General features: G+C 43.5%; 1 protein-coding gene across 5 annotated transcripts in view; it reads left to right on the top strand.

Annotated features, from left to right (window-relative positions):
* Positions 1–622: 622 nt before the first annotated feature.
* Positions 623–24,757, top strand: part of LOC147631078 (COP9 signalosome complex subunit 2-like) — a 43,037-nt gene continuing 18,902 nt past the window's right edge. For 4 of the 5 annotated variants that reach the window (XM_086809410.1, XM_086809409.1, XM_086809408.1 and 1 more), the window contains exons 1-8: positions 623–782; positions 885–971; positions 1,239–1,317; positions 1,400–1,640; positions 1,906–1,980; positions 2,066–2,200; positions 6,687–6,874; positions 7,487–7,555. In XM_086809410.1, coding sequence (XP_086665536.1) covers positions 773–782; positions 885–971; positions 1,239–1,317; positions 1,400–1,640; positions 1,906–1,980; positions 2,066–2,200; positions 6,687–6,874; positions 7,487–7,555 — 884 coding nt within the window. In that variant the 5' untranslated portion in view covers positions 623–772. The remainder of the gene's footprint in view (positions 783–884; positions 972–1,238; positions 1,318–1,399; positions 1,641–1,905; positions 1,981–2,065; positions 2,201–6,686; positions 6,875–7,486; positions 7,556–24,757) is intronic. The other variant, XM_086809412.1, reaches the window with a different exon arrangement.

Genomic DNA, 24,757 nt, shown 5'->3' with positions numbered 1-24,757 from the left:
TTTCTTTAGGGGCCAACCCCTAATTTCAACCTTGTTAAATAAGTTGTCAAATGCATAGTATTCTCGTTTACCCACCTCTAACTTAGGTTTGGTTTGAGGATACTTTGATATTAAGGTATAGAAAAGTCTCCCCACACGCCATGGACTAATTTTGGTAATGCATAACAAACGGTAGAAGATGGTATGCTAGTGTTATTGGTATTACGAGTGATTATGGGTTATATATTGAGGTAATGTTATTGGTGTTTATGTTTTAGCCTATTATATGTAATCATGTTAGCATTGAGTGTAGAGCCCAGTTGATTGTATGTAACTAACATAGCGTGAGATGAGGGAGGGATTGGCAAAGTAAGGTTCATGTTCAGTTACACACCTTGAACAAGTAGTGCCCCACTCACCTGACTTCCTTACCCACTTCCTTACCCAAAGTCAGGGAGTGAAGATGAGGAATGCCACAAGGCTATTTTGTCCAACAAAAAACATATATAGCATTTAGAAATAAATAGTATATTGAAATATAGCATATAGAAATAAAGTAGTATATTGAAATACTGAAAAGAAAAGTAATAATAACAATTGAAATACAAAATTTGTATTTAAAAAAAATCTTACGGTAATATGTTTGAATACAAAAAGAAGATGAAGATGGTAACCATAGTATCTGGAAAAAAATTGAAGTACGCACGACCAAATGCAAGAAGCAGACGAAGAGACACGCAGAGAGAGAGAGAGAGTTTTTATTGTGAATTGTGAAGTGTAAATCTTGGCAGCCATGGGTTCAGGTAAGCTCCGTCTTCTTCTTCAATCGCCTCAGCGTTCCACTGTCTATGCTTGGCTTGAGTTTTTGCCTTAGAACTTGCTATACCTGTATTGTGGAGATGCAGATATGGAAGATTATGGATTTGAGTATTCTGACGAAGAGCCAGAAGAGCAGGATGTTGATGTCGAAAACCAGTATTACAACTCTAAGGGTAATGATTAGCTATAATTTTACCTTGTCTTGAGTGGTGAGGGTTAGTTTACCATAGCTAGACATAGCTTATAGCCTGTTTGATCAAGGTTTGCTTGCAGTAGCTATGGCATAGCTTGTTTAATCATGTTTGTTTTTGCCCATAGCTATGGTATAGCTTGTTTGATGGGGGTTTGTTTGCCATAGCAATGGCATAGCTAAGATTAAATAACCAGGGTTTGTTTGTGCTGCCACACGTTCATCTCAACTTACTGATACCAATTTGCAGGCCTCGTGGAGACCGATCCTCAGAGTGCATTGTTGGGCTTTGCTGAGGTGGTCAAAATGGAAGAGGAAAAGGGTGAATGGTAACTGTTTCAACTTCTGCAAAACCAAGACATCTATTCATATGCTTTATTTTTACATAAATATATTGTTATAAATTTGCAGGGGTTTCAAAGCCTTGAAGCAAACTGTCAAGCTACATTATCGTTTGACCAACTACGAGCAAATGATGAATGCATACAGGGAGATGCTCACATACATCAAATCAGCTGTCACCCGAAACTACAGTGAGAAGTGTATCAATAATATTCTGGACATCGTGTCAGGAAGTGCAAGTGAGCACTTGGAACTACTTCAGGACTTTTATCAAACCACTCTCAGCTCTCTCGAGGAGGCGAAAAATGATGTATGGCATGCTGCATGCTTGCTTGCATACATATACCCCTCCAAACGTTTCCACGCGCCCCCCCCCCCTCCCCCTGGCGCCCGCTCCCGCCCAAATCCCAATCTTTCCTTCCTGCTACAACCCCACCAAAACAAACTACCCTGGCTGTTGGGTGTGAGACTATCCACTTTGAAATGTTGGCGCCTTTAAGGTTTTTGGTTTTGGATTCCATGCTTATTGATACTAATGCAATCGTGTTGTGGTTTGTGATAATAATTCCTTGCAGAGACTCTGGTTCAAAACCAACTTGAAGCTATGCAAACTCTGGTTTGATATGGGCGAGTATGTCCGGATGAATAAGGTTGATTATCTTTTTTGTCCTTACACACTTTGCCAAAATTTTAGGGCATTTTGGGCATGTGGCCTGAACCCTTGTTGGCTAGCAGATATTGCGGGAGCTTCACAAGTCTTGTCAAACAGAGGATGGCTTGGATGACCAGAAAAAGGGCACGCAATTGTTAGAGGTGTATGCCATCGAAATACAGATGTACACGGAGACAAAGAATAACAAAAATTTGAAGGTTTTCCTCAAAACTATCATCAGTTCTTGAATCATTCTCGTGAGCTTCCTTTTGGTTTCGAATCAGGGCTTTTACACATCATTCCCTGCCACCATTGGATGGGAAGGAGCTTGGATGGGGGCGGGGGGTAGATCTTTCCTTCATGTGTAATGCCTTCTGATGGGTAGTGTCAATCTGAGAATCCTTTAAGTTGTTCAAAAGCATGCATGTTCTGTCACCAAGTCCAGTTGTACAGCGTAAGAAACCAATTTTGAGAATGGAAGAATGGTTCAAAAGTCTTAGCATTCGTTTTAGAGGTTTGAGAAAGTGAACTTGTGTTTAGTTGGTGACTGGGGTGGGATAGTTAAATGGCCTATGAATTGAAATATCAAGTTTAAGCAGTTCAATATAAGATGGACAATGACAAGGGCCAGATCATTGGAAGCTGTTGTTTTGGGACTTATTGGAAAGGTCCACGACATGCGGCAATGAACTTAGAGCCATAGTTATGGAAAATGAACAGGGCAATGGAAATGCCATCTTTGAATGGTTCAAAAGTCTTAGCATTTGTTTTAGCGGTTTGAGAAAGTGAACTTGTGTTTAGTTGGTGACACGGGCGGGATAGTTAAATGGCCTATGAATTGAAATATCAAGTTTAAGCAGTTTAATATAAGATGGACAATGACAAGGGCCAGATAATTGGAAGCTGTTGTTTTGGGACTTATTGGAAAGGTCCACGACATGCGGCAATGAACTTAGAACCATAGTTATGGAAAATGAACAGGGCAATGGAAATGCCATCTTTGAGGGGGCTGAACATGTATGCTGCCCGCATGGCTGCCTACACTACCCGCATGGTTGCCCACACTGCCCGCCCTGATTGTACAGATGCTCGCGCTCCTGACCACACAGCAGCCCTCCGCGCATCACCCTGGTGCTGCTTCTTGGCCATGCCTGTTTTTCAGGCGTCCTTTTCCCTGCACTGTTGACTCTTTCTGACTGGCCCCCATTATCCGCGACTGGCAGCCCTATGCGCCTTCCTTTCTGGCCACCCACACACCCCTCCTGTTGCCGCTCATCAACACTCCCTTGCGGCCGTACACCCCCCCTCCTTTGGCTGCCCATGAGCACCACCTGGCTTCCTCATTTCTGGCCGCCTTCTAGAGAAAGGAACTGGCCTGTGGGCACCTAGTTTCATGGCTGCCATGGGATGCTAGTCGACCAACAAAGGGCTGTACCCTTGTGCATTAGGGTTGTACGACCAGAGATGGGTTTGGTCTGGAATTTTAGGCACCAAATGGCTTGCTGTCCAGCCTGCACATCTCATGGTTTTCACCTTCTTCTGTTGCTTGCACGTCTCATGCTTTTTGGCGTTCTTCCGTCCCTTGCACATCCATGCATGGGACTCCCTTGTCTTTGCCTCTCCGCACATTCATGCAGAGAAAGCATTGGCTTTCTTGCCAAATCATACTGCACGAGGGTACAAACCACCCTCAGCCTGAGGTGTGATTTCTGTGAGCATGCCAAGCCCAGCTGACCCCAACCTGGTGTCCCATACCACTAGGCCAAGCTAGCCGCTCGCAGCTCCATGGCCCTGAGGTCTTGCACGCTCGGCCACTTTGATACCTCTAATGACCCTTAAGTGCCCCCAAGGTCACTTATATAGCAATAAAATTGCTATTATTGGCTCTTGCTTTGTTTTTTTAGCTTTTAGGCTTTATTTATAAGCTTTTAGCTATAACTAGCCCTTGGCTATTAATTGAAGCCCATGGTCAATCCAGACGTCATCCTGCTAGTGCCCTTAGCCCACGTGTGAACCCTCCAAGTCCCCACGCCTTGATAAAGCCTTAACCCTAACCTGGGTTAGCACACACCCCCCACCTTGGGTTAACCTATGTCCTGACCTAGGCCGATCGGGATGTAACAACCTCACGATGCTTTCGTGTGTTTTCACCAAGCCACAAAACTGTCTAATTTTAGTGGCTTCCACGTAGGTTGGTTTGGTATTGCCATTGTTTTGTCTGCTGTGAAGGAGTGGGCTGCTGCGGCTACTGATTTATGGTCTTTGCAGGCTGCAAAGTGACTGTTGAAGGTACATGTTTTTCAACACCAGGTGCAGGAGGGCATGCACGATGAGAAATGAGGGAGTTGAGGGGCTTATTTATTGGCTTCCCTCCCTTCCAAGTTCCTGCTGGCAGGATCATGCCGACTGCTGATTGGTCTGATAAAGGGGGCACCACTTACACCCCTTTTGTGGGGCCTTTAGTCCTTTAGTCCACTGCCCAGGCCCCCACATCAGGTCACTTTGGCAGGCTGCTTTGGGTGCCCATGACCATCTAAAACAGCCTTAAACCTGAGCTGCCCTACCCACCTCCAAAGGCACACCTCTGGGCAGCCACTGCTTCTCCTCCAACGATCGTCTATGTCTGTTGTCTGGCTTCTTTTTGCTTTCAGGTTCTGGGCGTGTTCAGTTTCATGGGCATGGCCCATGGATGTGCACCTTTCCTAACAACATGTAGGCTCTATCTCTTGAATGGCTTTGACCATAGATGTAAATGATGAGTTGTGTATGCCCATATCATACATCAACTTGTCAACTAGATATCTAACCTTGGTAGACCTACGTACACATGGATCACTGTCAGGTATTCTCAACCGGAGAATATTTTTGCGAGCTTTAAAAAAATTTTGTGAGCGTTTTTTGAACTCTAGATATTTGGGGGAAATTTTTTTGTGATCTTGGATATGCGATCATTTTTTACATTTTTGCGTGCTTTTTAAAAAAAAAAAACATTTTAACTTTGATGTTACCTCACTGACACTGAATGATGCTATCCCAGCTCACAAAATCTGCCAGCCCTAAAACCTTCCTAATTTGCTCACATTTCCTCGGATTGTATTATCACTTCCAGATGCCCCCCATCCGCCCCCCCCCCCTCCCCTCTCTCCTCCTTCCCTTCCCCTTCCTTTTTCTTTAGAGTTTTGCGTGTTTAGGTTTAGAAGGTTGTTATCTGCTATATGAGATATATGTTTTCTTTACTGCTAAAAGTAACTTCTCTTGGGTAAAAGAAGAAAATGAAACATCACTTCTGGGAGAACAGGGGCAAGTGTCATGAGCTGGCTCCTTAATACTTATATATATAAATGTGTGTGTGTGTGTGTGTTATACTAGTAAGAAATATACAATACACAAGTCATCTGTGTCCAGTCGACAAGAGACAATATTCTGCCCATGGCATGAGCTCCATCATGACATTAAAAAAACCCCCAAACACTCTAGCGAATGGTAGCACCTGTATACTGCAGAATTGAGAGTACTTGAGGCCCAACACTTCACTTCAATGTTTCACCTACCTCTTCTCTATTGCAAAGCCATACATCTTCTGTTGAGGCTCCACCGGGTCCTGAAGAGGCAAAGACATCATCTTCTCAGGCCCTTCGGGTGTTAACTCTTCTCCATGTCCTCCTACCAGGCCTCAGTCACCCTCCTTTCCCCTTGGTGACCCCAAGGCTGCCAAGCCTGAAGCCTCTTCCCTTTGCGGTGCTGCTGTCTCTCTTCTCTTGTCATCCACTTTTGCCATACATTCCCTCGCATAGTGTTCAATTTTCTTGCAATGATAGCATGCATAAGGAAATGAGGAGAAAACTACGAGTTTCCGGAAGCAACCTCCCATGCCCATGTCAAGATCCACGAATACTGGAATTGGGTGATCCATACACCACAAGACACAGAATTTCACATCTAATGGCAAACTTGCTTGGGAACAGAAACACCCTCACTAGAGCGGCAGCAATGCTAGATATGATGCAAATGCTTTAAATGGAACCCATGATGTGGGTCTTTCTAAGAGGAATGTCTTGAAGTTTTAGGACACCGCTGCATCATAATACACAACTAAGCCAAGATATAATCTTGGATTTTTTGAGTGTGTAGGGTGGACATTGTGTGACATGGATATCTAGAACTCAAATCCCAACAAATTTTGAGAATATCTAGGGATTGTTGCAGTGAACGGATTCTAGGAGCTTGCTTGGGTGTTTTTCAAAATGAGCAAAACAAACTGACGTATCTGAACTATAGGCTTGAGTTTTAACTTATTGTACCAAGTTCCAACAACTGAATTTGTTATACGATAGAACTGTCATGATTGCTTATTGGTTTATATTTGACGGTGCTAGTCATTGTCAAGGGTATATATCATAGGAAAATGGATGACTTGGAAGTTGGCCATGATATAAGTTCATAGCATTAGGTTTCTTGACGTGGTATATGGACATAAACTATATTGGACATCTTGTAACGATGGGTTCGGGCAATGTTGAGGTGAGTAGCATGATGAAGTTCACAATCGCTTTGACAGTAGTCTAGATTGCACTTTCTTTTATGTTGGAATTATTTGGGTCAGTATAATGCATGATTCTTGGACAGCATTTGTATCAGAGAGCATGACGTGATATTACAATCCTGTTGCAACTAATATCCATTTCCTTTGCTTTGCTCTTGCAGCAATTGTATTCACAGGCATTGGCCATCAAATCAGCAATTCCTCATCCACGTATCATGGGGATCATACGTGAGTGTGGAGGGAAAATGCACATGGCAGAAAGGCAATGGGCCGAGGCAGCTACAGACTTTTTTGAAGCTTTTAAGAATTATGATGAAGCGGGAACACATCGGCGCATTCAATGTCTCAAGTATGTATGGACTTTTTCAATGTGCATAATCTCATTATGGATAGGAGAGATTTATCGTTAGAATTTTTTATGGATAGAAGAGACTTTCAAGTATGTACGGACTTTTCAATGTGCATAATCTCATTATGAATAGAAGAGATTTATCATTAGAAATTTTGATGGATAGAAGAGATTTATCATTAGAAATTTTTTGGTGCTCTTCATTAGTCATCATCATTGCAACCTACAAGGCTTCCTCTGTTTTCACCTGTACCATGGAGGGTACATTCTGCCTTGTTTGACAATTAATAGCCGTAAAAGGTACTCCAGGAATTCTGCATTTGATGGGCTCTTGGAGGCTCATGGACATTGCTTCCACTCTAGTAGTTGATTGATTCGCTAGAAATTCAATGGTCTTTGGGAAAGAGGATCGTAGGCAACAGATTTGAGATGAGGTTACGTTGGTTCATTGGTAACAGGTTAGAGATGCGGTTGACTCAGATGGATTGTATTCAATAGCATGTTTGTAACTTTTTTTTGATGTTTTTATCCATTCTTCTTTGTTTAACTCTGAAGAGATTTGTTCTGGTGGGTTTTAGGCCTTGACTTGTTCTAACTTTGGATTGATCATAGGTACTTGGTATTGGGAAACATGTTGATGGAGTCGGAAGTTAATCCCTTTGATGGTCAAGAAGCCAAGCCGTAAGTCAAACTGCTGCCTGTGAAACCTGCCAAGCAACTGCCATAAGTGCTTGAGGTCATTTATGAGGATCCCACAGAGAGGAATCTCTTTTTGCTGCTGTTTGTGTGCAGGCGGTTTGGTTTTTCTCTCGTTGTTTTTTGTGTACGGGTGTGTTTGTGTGGCGTATCATTAAACATCTGTCATGCCCAATGGCAAGTTAAAAAGAAACAACTATATAAATACAGAGTAACCATAAAAAAAATGCAAGGCCAACGTTGTGAATCAAATATGTATAAGATAGGGGTGGAATTTTGGTTTCAGATGCACATAGTGTTCAAAGAGATTCAGAGTGTGAGCATGAGTGAAGGGTACTTGCTAGACATAACCATTTATCCTCTAGTCATGAGCCTCATCATTAAGTTTTTTTGGCTAAAGGATATGAGTAGTAGTAGCAGGAGGAGGAGGAGGAGCGGCAGGAGGATGAGCAGCAGCAGCAGCACTACTGCTACTGCTACTGCTCCTCCTCCTCCTACTCTGTGGCTGCTGCCACTGCTCCTACTACTCCTGCTACTACAGCTCCTGCTACTACTGCTCCTGCTCCTACTGCTACTGCTTCTGCTCCTACTACTGCTACTAGAGCTCCTACTACTATTGCTACTGTTGCTACTGCTCGTTCTACTACTACTACTCGTGCTACTACTGCTCCTGCTACTACTACTACTGCTGCTGCTGGTGCTGCTACTCCTGCTACTGTTGCTATTACTGCTACTGCTGCTGCTACTACTACGACTCCTGCCCCTGCTCTTGCTCCTGCTGCTACGACTGCTTCTGCTCCTGCCCCTGCTCTTGCTCCTGCTGCTACCACTGCTACCACTGCTGCTGCTGCTGCCTACTACTGCTACCACCACCACCACCACCACTGCCATCACTACTGCTACTAGGGGAGCAAGAGTTTGCAGTATCCACTAGGGCTGCACATCATGCATTTTCAGATCTTACTGTAGATATGTGGACTCCTATATATTCATGTTTCGGCAATATACATTGGTTTAGGTCTCTATGGTCTTTTCCAGTTTGTATTTATATTGATTAATTAGTGTTAATCAGGATCAGCTTCTGCTTGCATGTCACAATTCCCTTTGAGTTTTTTGACTGCTTCAGGTTGCTTGGATGTGGTAACTGCACGGTTGCCTCAAAAATGGTTGGTGGTTTGGTTTTGCAAGGTTGAGAATGTTGGGAAAAAAGCTTAGGTTCCCAAGTTTTAATTAATTGTGCTCGAGCTCCCCTATGGTTAAAACATTCTAGACCACCTGAATTAGGCTACCTACACAGCCCACTATAGAGAGTCACAGCCCACAAGCCTTCTGTGACCGCTCCCTACAGGAGGCCTAGAGATCGGAAGACAATATACACATGGCACCAGCACTGGGGCCGGTAAGGGCCGCCCCCCCCTCAATACATTTTGTATTTCTTGGAGTATTTATATATGTACAAGTGTCACGGGCCTGATAGGCCAGATTCCTCCATGACATGGAGCGAGAACAATGAAATACAACAAGATTTTGTCAATGAAGAATCAACTGTCGTAGTAGACCAAATCACAGGCAATCTCCCACCTTCACTGGGTGAACACCTGCCCTCATGGTCTTCCGGGACCGTGCACCAACAGGCACGCCCGTACTAACGCCTGGCAAGGTGAAGCACTGCGGTGGGAGAAATACCAAGTGCTCCCAAGTCAGCTTTGCTCCCTGTTTTTCCTCATACCCACATGACCTTCATTGGCTCCTCTAAAGGTGAGGGCGCGGTTAGGGCAATCATGGGAAAAATCACCATCCCAATGGCCTTCTAAGGTGTAGGAAGCTGGAGGTGAATCTTGCCTATACAAAGTTTGTAATAACAACATTTAACTTTAATTTTTATCTGAATTTGAAATAAAATATAGAAACAAATACTTGTCAAAGGTTTTAATTCAAATCTCAGCAGCAAAGAAGATCATTCCCTTTTTGTTGTATTCCTAATGGGTGCAAACAGCAGGTATTGCAAGTACAGGTACAGTAAGTACTGTAGGTATTGTTGGTACAGTTAGTATTGTTGGTACAGATGCAGGTACAACAAGTACTGCAGGTACAGTTCAACAAGTACAGATGCAGGTAAAGTTCAACAGGTACAAATGTAGGTACAACAGGCGGGTATAGCTCTGCAGGCAAGTATAGATGCAAATACAGCAAGCGGGTGCAGCCTTGCAGGTAGGTACAGCTGTAGGTATAGTAGGCGTGGGCAGCCCTGCAGGCAGGTACAACTACAGGTACAGTAGGCGTGTGTAGCCCTACAGGCAAGTACAATTGCAGGTACAATAGGTGTGTGCAGCCCTGCAGGCAGGTACAGCAGTAGCTTCAGGCGGGTACAACATAGTTGTAAGGCAGGTATAGCACTGAATTCAGCCTTTTGGGGAGAGAGGCGATGGAGAGAGAGAGCAGCCAACAGGCGATGGAGAGAAAAAACCACTAGCCACACACGTGGAAAAAAGTACTAAACAATGTTTCATGCAAAGCCTTTTTCAAAGGTTATAAAACCTTAATACCCATTTAATACTATGGGCACCCACACTAGAAAATGTCCAACCCTTATTTTAAATGTGTGTGAACACATTGCCTTATAAATATTAAGGTTGGCTATAACTTATAGATTTTTACATTTTGAAAAGGGAAAAATGATAATACTTACCACCTGTTCACACGCCACACCACCGAGTCAGCAAACAGCACTCCATGGTACACTGGGGGCGTCCCCGTCCAGTGTATTGGCACGGCATATCAGGCAGACACGCAAACAAGTCATGTAAAAACAAATTTATGCATGCAGGCATAAATGCATGTGCACATATAATGGACGAAATCTCCCTTTCATGAAACTTGTACAAGAAGTTCTTGTCGGGTACAAAATTGGCATGACAGAAATATAAAAATATGTCTTGGTCTTCCTATAGAGTGATAGTCCCATAGGTAAGACGCTATCTTGGCCATACACGGGTGGCACCAACAGGCTCCCGTCCATACAGTACGAAGCAAGTCACACACGGGTGGTACGAAACTGGTTTCCATCCATGTGACGCAGCACTGGTCACTCACGGGTGGCACTAATCTGGCTCCCGTCCATGTGACACCAAAAGACTCGCCCTTTCACATGGGACATTGGCTTGGCCCCATGTGAACATGGCACAAATCTGGCCGCTCTATGGAGTGACAGTCCCATAGAAGTGGCTCCAGAAATGGAGATGGACCAAATGGTGACATCCCTCCGGGCTTCTAAAGAGTTGTCCGCAACTGAAAAGCCTCAAGATATGTTTGCAAACGCTGAGGGTAGTAGTCAACAAAATAATCCTCGTCTACCCACTTTGCATCAATTGGCAAATAATTTTTAAGCTGAGGATAGTCAACAAAATAATCCTCGTCTATCCACTTTGCATCAATTGGTAAATAATTTTTAAATTTCACAAGGTATTTCCTAGAAAGCTTCCCATGTGGTAACTTTATCTCCTTGTGAAATACAATCTGCTCTGGCTGAAGGATCTTCTTAAGCTCATCAACTTCCGGTGGATCTTCTGTGACAGACTCCTCTGGATCTGGCCCCACATACTTCCACAAAAGACTCACATGAAAAGCATTGTGAATCTTCCAATGGCTGGGTAAAGCAAGCCTGAAAGACACTTCATTGATCTTGTCGATCACTTTGAAGGGTCCATAATATCGAGTAGAAAGCTTTGGATATGATCCCTCTTGTCCTAACCTTTTCCGAAGCCTAGCTTTCTCAAATTTCAGCAATACCCAATCACCCTCCTTGACTTGCATGTCCCTTCTATGCTTGTCAGCAGCCCTCTTATGCTTGTCTTGTGACCTTGCATGGGCTTTCCGCACCTGAGCAAAGGCTATATCAAAGTCACGCACATACTCATTAGCTGCAAAAATCTCATCCTTTGTACGAAGGATGGGTGGCAAGACCACTGTGCCATAAATAATCTCAAACGGGGCCTTTCCCGTGGAGGCATGAACTGTGTTTTTGTAAACCAACTCTACAAGTGGAAGATATTTCTCCCACGCAGTCTTTTGATCTACCACATAACACTTCAACAAATCCAACACGGCTGAATTTGCAGCTTCACTTTGGCCAATCGTTTTGGGGGTAATAAGCTGATGAAAACTCAAGCTTAGTGCCCATGTTATCAAATAAAGCCCTCCAAAAGAGGCTCGTAGTCCTGGGATCTCTATCCCCGATGATGGATTGTGGCATACCATATGTGAGCAAGAAAAAGCTTCACCATATGATCAACTTTAATGGTTTTCTTGACAGGCAAGAAGTGAGCTTGCTTGCTAAACTTGTCCACAATGCTGGGATCTAGGCAAATCCATAATGAAGTCCATAGTAATGCTTTCCCATGGCTGCGAGGGAATAGGCAATGGCTGAAGCAAACCTGGAGGCTTTTGCCTATCAAATTTCACCTTTGGGCAAGTAAGACATGCACGTATATATGCCTCAATGTCTTTACGCATGCTTGGCCAAAAGAAATATCTCTCAATCATGCGTGTAGTAGGCATGATACCTCTATGATCAGCATAAGGTGGAGCGTGACATTCCTCCATAACCTTTGGACCCGTATCCTTCACCACACATAAGCAGTTATCCTTCATAAGATAACCCTCTTTGATCACATAAGAGGCATGTGAGTGACCAGCCATCAAATCAGTCCATATATGGCAAAAATCACATCCAAAAGATACAAATCTCGCATGGTAGATAAGTCCCCATAAGAGGCCACTGAAACTGTAGCCACATAAGGCCTCCTAGACAATGCATCTGCCACTACATTCTTCTTTCCCAGAGTATGTACAATCTGAAAATGAAACATGAAAGAAAGTTTGCCATTCTCATCTCCTTCTCCGAAAGCTTTGTTTGAAATAGAAAATATCTCAAGCTTTGATGATCTGTCTGGACTACAAATTCAGTCCCAAGAAGATAATGTTTCCATATCTTTAAGGCATGAATTACAACCAAGAGCTCTTTCTCATAGATATCCATATGAAGCTCGGCATCATGCAATCGATGGCTCTCTTACGCAACTGCATGACCTTCTTGATTTAGGACAGTCCCTATACAATTCCCACATGCATCACATTCCACTGTGAATGGCTTTTTGCAAGTCGGGAACAATCAAGACGGGGCCACATATGATAGCATTCTTGAGTTGCAAAAAGGCATCTTGCTCCTTTGAGGTCCATTTAAAAGTGGCTTTCTTCTTCGTGAGATCATGTAAAGGCATGGCAATCATAGCAAAATGCCTTATAAAGCGCCTGGCAATCATAGCAAAATGCCTTATAAAGCGCCTGTAATATGAACATAACCCCAGAAAGCTATGTACCTCATGTACATTTTGCAACTTTGGTCAATTCCGAATGGTTTCAATCTTGGTAGGATCCATTCTTACACCATCCTTGGATACAATATGGCCCAAATAGTGTATCTCTGAAAGAAAGAACTCACTTTTCTTGGCATTAATGAAGAGTTTATGCTTCCGTAACTCTTCAAACACTGTAGCTAAACGAGTCCTATGCTCTTGCTCATTCTTGGAGAAAACCAAGATGTCATCAAAGAATACACCTGTGAATTTTCGATGGGGTCGGAATATCCTATCTATCATACGATTGAATGTGGCTGGGGCATTGGTGAGACCAAAAGGCATCACCAAAAACTCTTACAATCCAAAAGCTGTCCTACATCCTCTGGCACCACTCATATCTGGTGATAACCACTCTTCAAATCAATACGGTTGAAACAAGCCGAGCCATCAAGCTTATCCAAGATGTCATCAATGCGCGGGATTGGAAATCTGTTCTTGATAGTGAGCTTATTTAGAGCTCTATAATCCACACACATGCGGAATGACCCATCCTTCTTTTGTACAAGAAGCACGGAAGAGGAAAAAGGTGAGGAGCTTGGCTGAACCAAACCTTTCTCCAAAAGCTCATTAACCTGCTTCATAATCTCTTCTTGTTGTGCGGCACTCACACGATATGCGGGTTTGTTAGGTGGAGAACTACCTGGCACATGATCTATGCGATGATCCTCGGGCCTTTGAGGAGGTAGTTCACTTGGCAATGCATCAACAAAACAATCTTTGTATGCATGAAGAAAATTCAGCCTATCCTGAGTCAAAACATCCACATTTTCATGACTTGGTTCAATGTTATCACGAACAAAAACCAAGTACGCTGAAAGACTCTTTTTCATTGCTTTATTAATCTGGATGTGAGATACAACTGAAATAGAATCCCCTTCCTTGCCAGCATCAATAACATGCATGCGGCCTTTATGCATAAAGGAAATTCTGTTTGTCTTGTACTCTTTGCGGGGCTCAAGCCTATGATTCCATGGCTTGCCAAGCAATACATCACATCCATTAAGAGGGGCAACCAAGAAATGCTCATGATCAAGATAACCCTGAATATGTATGCGCAACTTTCCAGTAAGTGGGGTAACCTGTACCTCTTTACCAACAAAGGCAAATTTTGCTTCAATTTGAGGCCCCATGTCCTCAACCTCAATGCCCAAGGCGGTTGCCATTTGGGTAGAGATGAAATTATCTGTTGCACAATCATCAAACATAAATAGAGCGGGCTGATCCTTGATTTGACATACCATCCTCTCTTTACCATCATGCTTCGTGTCTCCCTGCACATCGGGAAGTGTATGCACATTTGCCTCATGCTTTTGTTTGCGATTGGGGCATTGCCTAAACATATGCTCTTTACTGCCACAAGAAAAGCATTTCTCCTCCTTTGCATATTGCTCCCTTTGCTCGGGAGTCAAGCCAAATTTGTTCTTCTTTGGCCCATTATCCTTGGATGAGGTATTTTCAGCTTTACCTCCCTTCTGGACTTCCCGAAAGCTCTTTTTAGGTGGCTGTCCACCTTTTTGCAAGTTTGGAATAGCCTTCTCTTTGCCCTTGGAACCACCTTGATCTTGCTTGATTTTGAGCACCAATTGCACCGTAGAGCAAGAGCAGATGTTATAAGCTGCTGTAAAGTGTGTTTCGGGTGCAATTCGATGTCCGAACGATAGGCTGGTTGCAACCCGGAACGAAACTTTCTTTTCTTTTCATCCTCAGAGAGTTGCATGAAAGGAGTAACCTCGAGCAAAACTTTCCAAAATTTGCTCACATACTGCTGCACACTCTCATTATCCTTTTGGTCAAGTCTATCCCACTTTAGGGTGAGTGTATGCTTTGCATTTGGAGGCAAGAATTGGGCATAAAATCTGTCCTTGAACTCTTTCCAAGTGCATATGGAGTCTTTGGTGGTCTTTTCAACGATCCACCAATGGGCAGCTGTCTCCTTCAAAAACATGCTTGCATGACGGATTTTGGACTTCTTAGTGAAGTCCTCTTCACTAAATGTAATATCAAACTGAGCCACAAAAGCAAGCACCTTAGAGGCATCAAATTTCCCATGATAGGCATCAAACTTCACTGACTTGTCCCCTGCCTTGAACTCCTTGAGCTTTTTGGCATGAGGCTCAAGTTCTTGCCTCTTTCTCTTGCCCTTGTCCAACGGGGCAGCTCTCTCTGCATGAGCTCATGGGCAATCTTAGGCGTTTCACTAAGCAAAGTGACATGGGTCTTTGGTTCTTGTGGCCCCACTGCATGTGACCTCGTTGAAAGATGCCTTGTCTCGCCACGAGACAACTCAATAGGCAAGGTCTTTTGGCTTGCATGCCGACCACTGTCCCCATGATGTACATGCTTGGAATCCATATGGCCTTCAGCATGCATGAATCTGTTTCCTCCTGTGCCATGAGGAGTGGATGCATGGCGAGAAGTGACCGATACTTCTTCTTTATGCAAATATGATCTCAACCTTTGAGAGGCTGGGTCTCCATGCTTCAAACGGGGTGGATTCTTGAACATAAGTTGTCCATCCTCTCCCTCTTTTAGGTCACCCTTTTGGATAAGATAAGAGAGTGCCAACTCCCTTGGCTTCTTGCCCACTTCTCGAGCCATAGACTCAAAAGTCATGTCCACCATAGCATCAGCTTTCTTGGCTTCTATGACACTTTGTACATGGAGGTCTTCATGCAAGAATTTCAGCTCTTGCTCTTTTGCCTGCAAGAGCCTCTTCATGTGCTCCAACTTAGCCCTCAATGCATTGTGCTCTTCCTTATGCATGGGTTCTTTACCACGTGATGGCTGTCCCATCAATGCACTATCATAGACTCTCTCTAGAGGCTTATGCCTTCCATGCAATGCATTGGAATTCCGTGAAGCACTTGATTGGCCCCTTGAATTCGGCACTTCCAATGGGTTGCCTTGGCTGTCTATTGAGTCAAGTGTTCGTACTTGCTTCCGATCTCAAAACTCCGTGTCTCCTCTTGAGGAAGAGAGACGACCGGGCTCTGATACCAATGTGACCGCTCCCTACAGGAGGCCTACAGATCGGAAGACAATATACACATGACACCAGCACTGGGACCGGATGTGAGAAAGAAGAGATGAGAGAAGAGACAATGTACTCAAGAACTCATCAATGAACCACTAGCCAACTTGATTAGAAATGAACTACAATGCCTCATATATATAGGCACAAGGTGAAGGGATCTCTAGAAAAGTTCCTCCACCCTTTCCTTCACCTAAAAATGTGTAAATAGGAAAAAATGGAAATGAATGCTATAAATCCCAAAAATGCCTAGAGGCTAAAGAGTGTGCCACTAGCGTGACACCATCTGGAGATGACATCTATCCAACACCTTCTCTTCAGGTCCAGATGGGAGGACCAACGCCAACGCGCTGAAGAAGATAATCCAAGGTAGGTCGAGGAAGAGGCTTAGTAAACAAATTAGCAACATTATCTTGGGTAGGACAATACTCAAGCTGAATGTGACCTTCAGAAATCCAATCATGAACAAAATGAAAATGAACATCAATGTGTTTGGATCGTCCTCGAATAACTAGATTTTTGGCTAAAGCAATAGCACTCTGTGAATCTGAGTAGATGAGTGTCGGAGTAGATGAACATCCAAGGTGTTCAGAATTTGCTGAAGCCAAAGTGTTTCAGAAGTGGCATCAAGATATGACTTGTACTCTGCTTCTGTGGATGAAGAAGAAGCAATTCGCTGCTTTTGACATTTCCAAGAAACAAGTCCTTTACCAAGCATAAAACAATAGCCTGACATGGAACGCCTAGTATCAATACACCCTGCCCAATCAGAATCTGAGTAACCAATAAGTGTATCTCCACCTGCATAAGAAATGCCATACTCAAGAGTTCCATGAAGATATCGAAGAAACCTCAAAGCTGCCTGCCAATGAGATCGACAAGGCTGTGAAGAGAATTGGCTGAGAATACTCATAGCATAGGAGAGATCTGGCCGAGTGTTAACCAAATAAAGTAGAGAACCAATAAGTTGGTGATACTCTGTAGAATCAACCTCAGGGGAATCATCATCTTTGGATAATTTTGAATTAGGATCCATGGGACAAGTGAGTGATGCACAATCATGCATGCCATATTTCTCAAGCAACCTTAAAGTATACTTCTTTTGACAAAGAAAGATGCCAGAAGCAAATTGCCACACTTCTAAACCAAGAAAATAGTGGAGTAGACCAAGATCAGTCATGGCAAATGATGTTGTGAGTTGAGTTTGAACCCATTTGAGTAGGTCCAAATTAGAGCCAGTGAGTGTCAAATCATCCACATAAAGCACAAGAATGCATATATCATCATCCACAATAAGCACATAAAGATTAGGATCTGCATGAGTCCTCTCAAAATGTAGAGAAAGGAGAAAACTGTCAATCTTCTGATACCAAGCTCGAGGAGCTTGCTTAAGACCATAAAGAGCTTTCTGTAATAAATACACATCATGTTCATGACCCTGTGCAATAAAACCTTCAGGTTGTGCCACATAAACTTCCTCCTCTAAATCTCCATTCAAGAAGGCAGATTTAACATCCATTTGATATATAGGCCAGGCATAGTAAGAAGCAAGAGCAAAAACAACACGAATAGTAGAATATCTGGCAGTAGGAGCAAAAGTTTCATTAAAGTCTTCACCTTCTTTTTGAGCATAACCTTTAGCAACAAGTCATGCCTTGTACTTATCAAGAGTACTATCAGAATGAAACTTGACTTTGAAAACCCACTTAACACCAATGACCTTTTTATGTGAAGGTCGTGGAACTAACTGCCATGTGTTATTAGATTCAATAGAAGAAATCTCTGCTTGCATTGCTTCACACCAATGTGGTAAGGAAAGAGCTTCCTTAACTGTTTCAGGCTCAAACACATCACCAATATGAGACATCAAGGCAATATTTACTGAAGGGCGTGTACGTAAGACACGTGTAGTAGATTGTTGAGTATCTGAAAGTGATATACCTGAATCCTGAAGTAGAGAGCAAACCCATTTTGGAGGACCAGAAGTCCGTGTAGAATCCAATGAAGTACTAGGTGTCGGAATCGAAATGGATGGAGGGGATGAAGTAGGAACTGATGGTGTAGATGAGGATGAGACTGTAGGGAATGAGAGAGGCTCAAGCTCAAGAGATGGAAATGGATCTGAGAGAGATGTAGAAGGTGGTAACTCATCAAGACCAAAAATATGCTCATCAAAGATGGCATCACGTGAAAGAACAATATCCTCATGAGAAGGATCCCAAAAACGGAACCCTTTGGAGCGAGAAGCATATCCTGTGAATATCATAGGTTTTGACTTAGCATCAAGAGTCTTCTTAGAAGAAGGCACATGCACATGTGCCTTCTTAGAAGAAGGCACATGCACATGAGCAACACAACCAAAGTCATATGAAAATGAGAAACAGTAGGCTTGTGGCCTGTGAAAGCCTCCTCTGGAGTCATGCCGTCCACTGCTTTCGTAAGGAGCGATTGAGAAGATAAACTGAAGTAGCTATAGCCTCACCCCAAAAGGAGGAAGGTAGCTTCGCATGATGTAAGAGGGAGCGGGCCATTTCCTTCACCGTTCTATTCTTTCTTTCAACCACACCATTCTGCTGAGGAGTGTAGGGTATGGTGGTTTGTCGTTGTATGCCTTTTGAAGCTAGAAAATCCTCAAATGCTGTAAACTCACCTCCATTGTTAGTCCTGAGAAAAGATACCTTTTGACTTGCTTGATTCTCCATTTGGGCAAGCCAAACCTTGAAATGAGAAAGAGCATCAGACTTCTTAGGTAAGAAATAAACCCATGATTTGCGAGAGAAGTCATCCACAAGAAGCATGTAAGACTTAGATCCACCAAGCGATTGTACTTCCATAGGTCCTGCAAGATCAGCATGAATAAGCTCAAGTATGTGTGTCGCCCTATGAGTAGCCTCCTCTGGAAAAGAAGCCCGATGTTGCTTTCCTTAAGCACAAGAAGAACAAATGTGATGGCGAGGTTTCTGAAGCTTTGGCAGACCTGTAACCATGTCATGTGAGACAAGATGTTGCAAAGTAGCAAGAGGAACATGGCCAAAGCGGAAATGCCATAGATCACTATGTTCATTAGAAACAAGTGCTTTAGGAGAAGCAAATAATTGATGAAGATGAGACTCATGTGGTGGCAACTGTGCTATAAAAGAGCTTATATGATAAAGCTTAGCATTTTGATAACCATGTGCCACACAAGAAAGTGACTGTCTATCAATGATTTCAATCACTTCATCATCAAAGTAAACCCCAAGACCTTTAGAAGTAGCCTTAGAGATAGAAATTAAGTTGGCAGACATCTTAGGTACATGCAAAACATCATGTAAGATAGCATCTCCAAAAGAAACATCACCAATATCAATCACAGGGAGAGACGAAGCATCACCAATGTGTACTGATGATAGACTTATGGTTTTTCAATAAGGAAGAACTATTCGTCATGTTAGAGGTAGCACCACTGTTGGCAATCCACTCATCCGCAGCATGCGTATCAAGATCTTTGATTACCACAAGTGATGTGTCACATGAAGAAGTAGAAGACATAGCAACATATGCAACCTTGGCGTTACCGTCTTTCTTCTTGTCTTTGTCTTTGTCGTGAGAAGATGTTGATGTAGAAGAACTCTTAGATTTGGATTCAAGTTCAGCTTTTACCTTCTTGGATGCCGCCTTCTTAGCAAAACAACGATCCTCGGTATGGCCACTACGATCACAGAAAGTGCACTCCTTGGAAAAATCCTTTGATTTGTCCTTGTCGCCTTTGGTTGAAGAGTCTTCAGCATTGGAATTAGAGCCTTTGCGTTGATCATTCCCCTTGCCTTTGCCTTTGCCCTTGCCTTGGCTTACAAAAGCCGAGTCCTTTTTGTTTTGCTTGCGAGTAAGGCACTTATCATGAAGAAGACTCATAGTCTCTTCAAAGGAAGGGAAAGGAACTTGAAGAAAGATGTTATCTTTGAACGATTCAAAAGAAGAAGGCAATTTACCAAGTAGCTTGTGGACCGGATTGCTTACCAATGTACCAAACTCTTCAAGTTGCCGCTTGATTCGATTGAATTCTCCAAGCTTCTTCACTATGTTGTCGGATTCGGAGATAGAAAGCTTATCCAAATCTTCTTCCAACTTGGCCATCTTAACCGTTGAAAGTCTTCCATATTGCATTTGTATAGCGTGCCATAATTGTTGAGCCATACTCCTTGTAGAAAGAAATTGAGACACAACCGATGTAGACATGCCATGCACAGGTAAAGCTTTGGCCCGTGCATCCATATAGGTTTGATATTGAGAAGGCACCATATGAGGAGAAGTGATTATAGACCACACCCCGGCGCTTTCCAAAAGAAGTTGCATAAACAAGGACCAAGTGTGGTAGTTGTTTGGGGTAAGCTTTTGTGAATCGGAAAGACTTGGAAGGCTCAAAGATTGAGTGAATGGGTTAAAGGGTTGATATGATTGAGTGGGGAGAGAAGTAGTAGTGGAAGTAGTAGAAGGAGGTAGCATAGTAGATGAAGTTGCCATAAAAGGCATAGATGATGTAGGGGGATATACCATAGAGGGCATAGAAGTATGTGGATAGGAAGGCATAAAGGACAAAGAAGAAAGAGAGAAAGGATCCGTAGAAGGTAATGGATATGATGGAAAAGAGAAAGTAGAAGCACCTACTGAAGAAGGAATTGCACCAACTTCCGTTGTAGTAGTTGCCGGTCCAACCGTCGTAGGAGATGTAGGATCCATAGTATCTTCAAGTTTGCCTTTGTCTTTTGGAGTAGAGGACTTCCGAGATCCCATAGGGAGAGGAGGGTGGGAAAACACAAGGGAAGAAGTGTCGTACCTCCAAAAATGCAGCCAATAGATGGGCTGTCCACCAAGGAAGTATCTCCAAAATATGCACAAAGATAGTGCGAAAACGTAGCCACAAAACGCAGCCGATATATAAACCAATAGACTCTGTAGAAACCACCAAAAGAGGGCTGAGAATGTAGCCTTAGGTAGGACTATGGAGGAGTTGATTGTCCACAAAAACGCAAACACAAAGTGTGTAGCAAAGTGAAATTTTCAGCCGGTAGAAAGGTGTAGAAAAGAGAATGAATATGTACCTCAAAACACCATGAAGAGGGCTGAAGTTGATGATGAAAACGCAGCCAAGAAATGGCTACAAATCTCTCCACAAGAAGCCTCCAAAAAACGCTACCGCATGTAGGGAAAACTAGTTGGCAATGTTTTCACCGCAAGTAGAGTTGTAGGACTCGGATTGAAGTGCTTTAAAAACACACTTGTAGAGGAAGGTAAGGGGCTGGTTTGAAGCCTTTTGCATCATTAAATGAGTGCAAGGATGATGAGTAAGGGCTTCTGCAAAAAACGCAAGCAGAAATTCTGCATGCAGGCAGTCTGCGAAGAATAACTCAAAAACGGTGAGGAATTTGCGAAAACTTTCTTCTGCTAAGTTGTAGACCATGATGATTCCAGTAGGTCTAGCGGGCACAATCCTCAGAAACGCATTCGTTTAGCAGAAAATCAAAAAATGAAAAAATGCCATTGAAAGCGGGGTTGTTGAAGAGGACTATAGGTAGAGAGGAAGAAGGATAAGGAGGCTCTATGTGCGCCACCACCTTGCTCTGATACCATGTGAGAAAGAAGAGATGAGAGAAGAGACAATGTACTCAAGAACTCATCAATGAACCACTAGCCAACTTGATTAGAAATAAACTACAATGCCTCATATATATAGGCACAAGATGAACGGATCTCTAGAAAAGTTCCTCCACCCTTTCCTCCACCCAAAAATGTGTAAATAGGAAAAAATGGAAATGAATGCTATAAATCCCAAAAATGCCTAGAGGCTGTGCCACTAGCGTGACACCATCTGGAGATGACACCTATCCAACACCGGAAAGGGCCGGCCCCCCCCTCAATACATTTTGTATTTCTTGGAGTATTTAAATATTTACAAGTGTCACGGTCTTGATAGGCCAGATTCCTCCATGACATGGAGTGAGAACAATGAAATACAACAAGATTATGTTGATGAAGAATCAACTGTCGTAGTAGACCAAATCACAGGCAGTCTCCCATCTTCACTGGGTGAACACTTGTCCTCACTGGTCTTCCGGGACCGTGCACCAACAGGCACGCCCGTACTAACGCCTGGCAAGGTGAAGCACCGTGGTGGGAGAAATACCAGGTGCTCCTAAGTCAGCTTTGCTCCCTGTTTTTCCTCATACCCACATGACCACTGGCTCCTCCAAAGGTGAGGGCGCGGTTAGGGCAATCATGGGAAAAATCACTATCCCAATGGCCTTCTAAGGTGTAGGCAGCTGGAGGTGAAGCTTGCCTACACAACGCTTGTAATAATAACATTTAACTTTAATTTTTATCTGAATTTGAAATAAAATATAGAAACAAATACCTGGCAAAGGTTTTAATTCAAATCTCAGCAGAGAAGATCATTCCCTTTTTGTTGTACTCCTAATGGGTGCAAGCAACAGGTACAGTCGGTATTGCTGGTACAGGTGCAGGTACAATAAGTATTGCAGGTATTGTTGGTACACATGCAGGTACAGCAGGTACAGTTAGTACTGTTGGTACAGATGCAGGTACAGCAAGTACTACAGGTACAGTTCAGCAGGTACAGCAAGCGGGTATAGCTTTGCAGGTAGGTACAGTTGCAGGTACAACAGCAACTTCAGGCGGGTACAACACGGCTGTAAGGCAGGTACAACACTGAATTCAGCCTTTTGGGGAGAGGGGCGATGGAGAGAGAGAGCAGCCAGCAGGGGATGGAGAGAATAAACCACCAGCACACACGTGGGAAAAAGTACTAAAAAATGTTTCATGCAAAGCCTTTATCAAAGGTTATAAAACCTTAATACCCATTTAATACTATGGGCACCTACACTAGAAAATGTCCAGCCCTTCTTTTAAATGTGTGTGGACACATTGCCTTATAAATATTAAGGTTGGCTATAACTTATAAATTTTTACATTTTGAAAAGGGAAAAATGATAATACTTACCACCTGCTCACACACCACACCATCGAGTCAGCAAACAGCACTCCACGGTACACTTGGGAGGCGTCCCCGTCCAGTGTACTGGCATGGCATAACAGGCAGACACATGCAAACAAGTCATGTAAAAACAAATTTATGCATGCACGCATAAATGCATGTGCACATATAATGGACGGAATCTCCCTTTCATGAAACTTGTACAAGAAGTTCCTGTCGGGCACAAAACTGGCACGACAGAAATATAAAAATATGTCCTGGTCTTCCTATGGAGTGACAGTCCCATAGGTAAGACGCCATCCTGGCCATACACGGGTGGCACCAACAAGCTCCCGTCCATACAGCACGAAGCAAGTCACACACGGGTGGTACGAAACTTGTTCCTGTCCATGTGACGCAGCACTGGTTACACGAATGGCACTAATCTAGCTCCCGTCCATGTGACACCAAAAGACTGGCCCTTTCACATGCGACACTGGCTTGGCCCCATGTGAACATGGCACAAATCTGGCCGCTCTATGGAGTGACAGTCCCATAGAAGTGGCTCAAGAAATGGAGACGGACCAAATGGTGACACCTTCCTCATATTGACCAGTTAATTCCCATAGGCATTCTCATTACACTACGATTCTAGCATAAGGTCATTAAGAGAGAGAGAGAGAGAGAGAGAGAGAGAGAGAGAGAGAGAGAGAGTGCTAGCAGTCATCTCCTGTCTGTACCATATTACTTAGTAGGGACTTAGGGCCTCTGTGCCGGCCCAGTTAGGAGTAGTCTCCATTTTTCCTCAATTTTTTCTCGAGTTTTGCTAGTCGTGGGGGATCCATAGAGCGGGCCGACTGTCTTCTCTCATGGCCGACTATCTTTTCTCCTGGCCGACTTGTTGTATTGTTGGCCGATCTGATATGGTCCTAGATGACTGGAGGTTTTCCCAGTCATGGACCTCTCAAATGCTGTCGGTTGTTTTGTGGCTGGCCGACCAGCAGCCCAGGGTGGTATAAATACCACCCTTGCCCCCCCACTGGTTTTTGTACCGGATCATGTTGTATATAGCAGAGTTTATACAGCTTCTCTCTTTCTATACTTCTATGTTTTCTTTCTCATAGCAATTCTCATTTTCTGCTGTGCATTCTGACATGGTATCAGAGACCCAGGTGGCTTGAAGCTTGGAGACAGTGAGAGCTTGAGGGTTTGCTGTTTTTTGGTGCTGATCGGAGAATTTCTGGGTTGTTCGGGACTTGGAGAAATAGGTAAAAGGCGGCCATCACTGTTGGACAGCAAACTTGCATAGTGTTTGCAGCCTCTTCTGTTTTTTGGTGCTGATTGGAGAATTTCTGGGTTGTTCGGGACTTGGAGAAATAGATAGAAGGCGGCCATCACTGTTGGACAGCCACCTTGCATAGTGTTTGCGGCCTCCTCTTCATTTTTTTCCCACCCACCCTTCCTTCACAAGACCTTGTGAACCCTCGAGGTGGCAGATTCGCTTGAGATGGCTGAGAAGCATTTGAAGATCCCCACCCTCCCCACATTCGTGGTGGATCGATAGTTGGATGGGACCAACTATGGCATCTAGAAGGTAATGATGGAGTCCGTCTTGGAGTTTTTTGACTTGGCTGATTTCATTGTGATTGGTGTTCCAAGGCCAGAGTTGGAAGACGGGGAGCTTTTACCTTCTACTAGGAAAGAACGGGAGGCTCAGGCACAGTTATGGGATCGAGTCAATACCTGTGTGCGTTCTTTCATCCTCCTTA

This window comes from Cibotium barometz, chromosome 15, assembly GCF_041138505.1.
Source record: "Cibotium barometz isolate CiBa-2024 chromosome 15, ASM4113850v1, whole genome shotgun sequence".
In the NCBI taxonomy this organism is placed as follows: domain Eukaryota; kingdom Viridiplantae; phylum Streptophyta; class Polypodiopsida; order Cyatheales; family Cibotiaceae; genus Cibotium; species Cibotium barometz.
The sequence above is the reverse complement of the archived record's forward strand: the minus strand, read 5'-3'. Positions and strand labels throughout refer to the sequence as shown.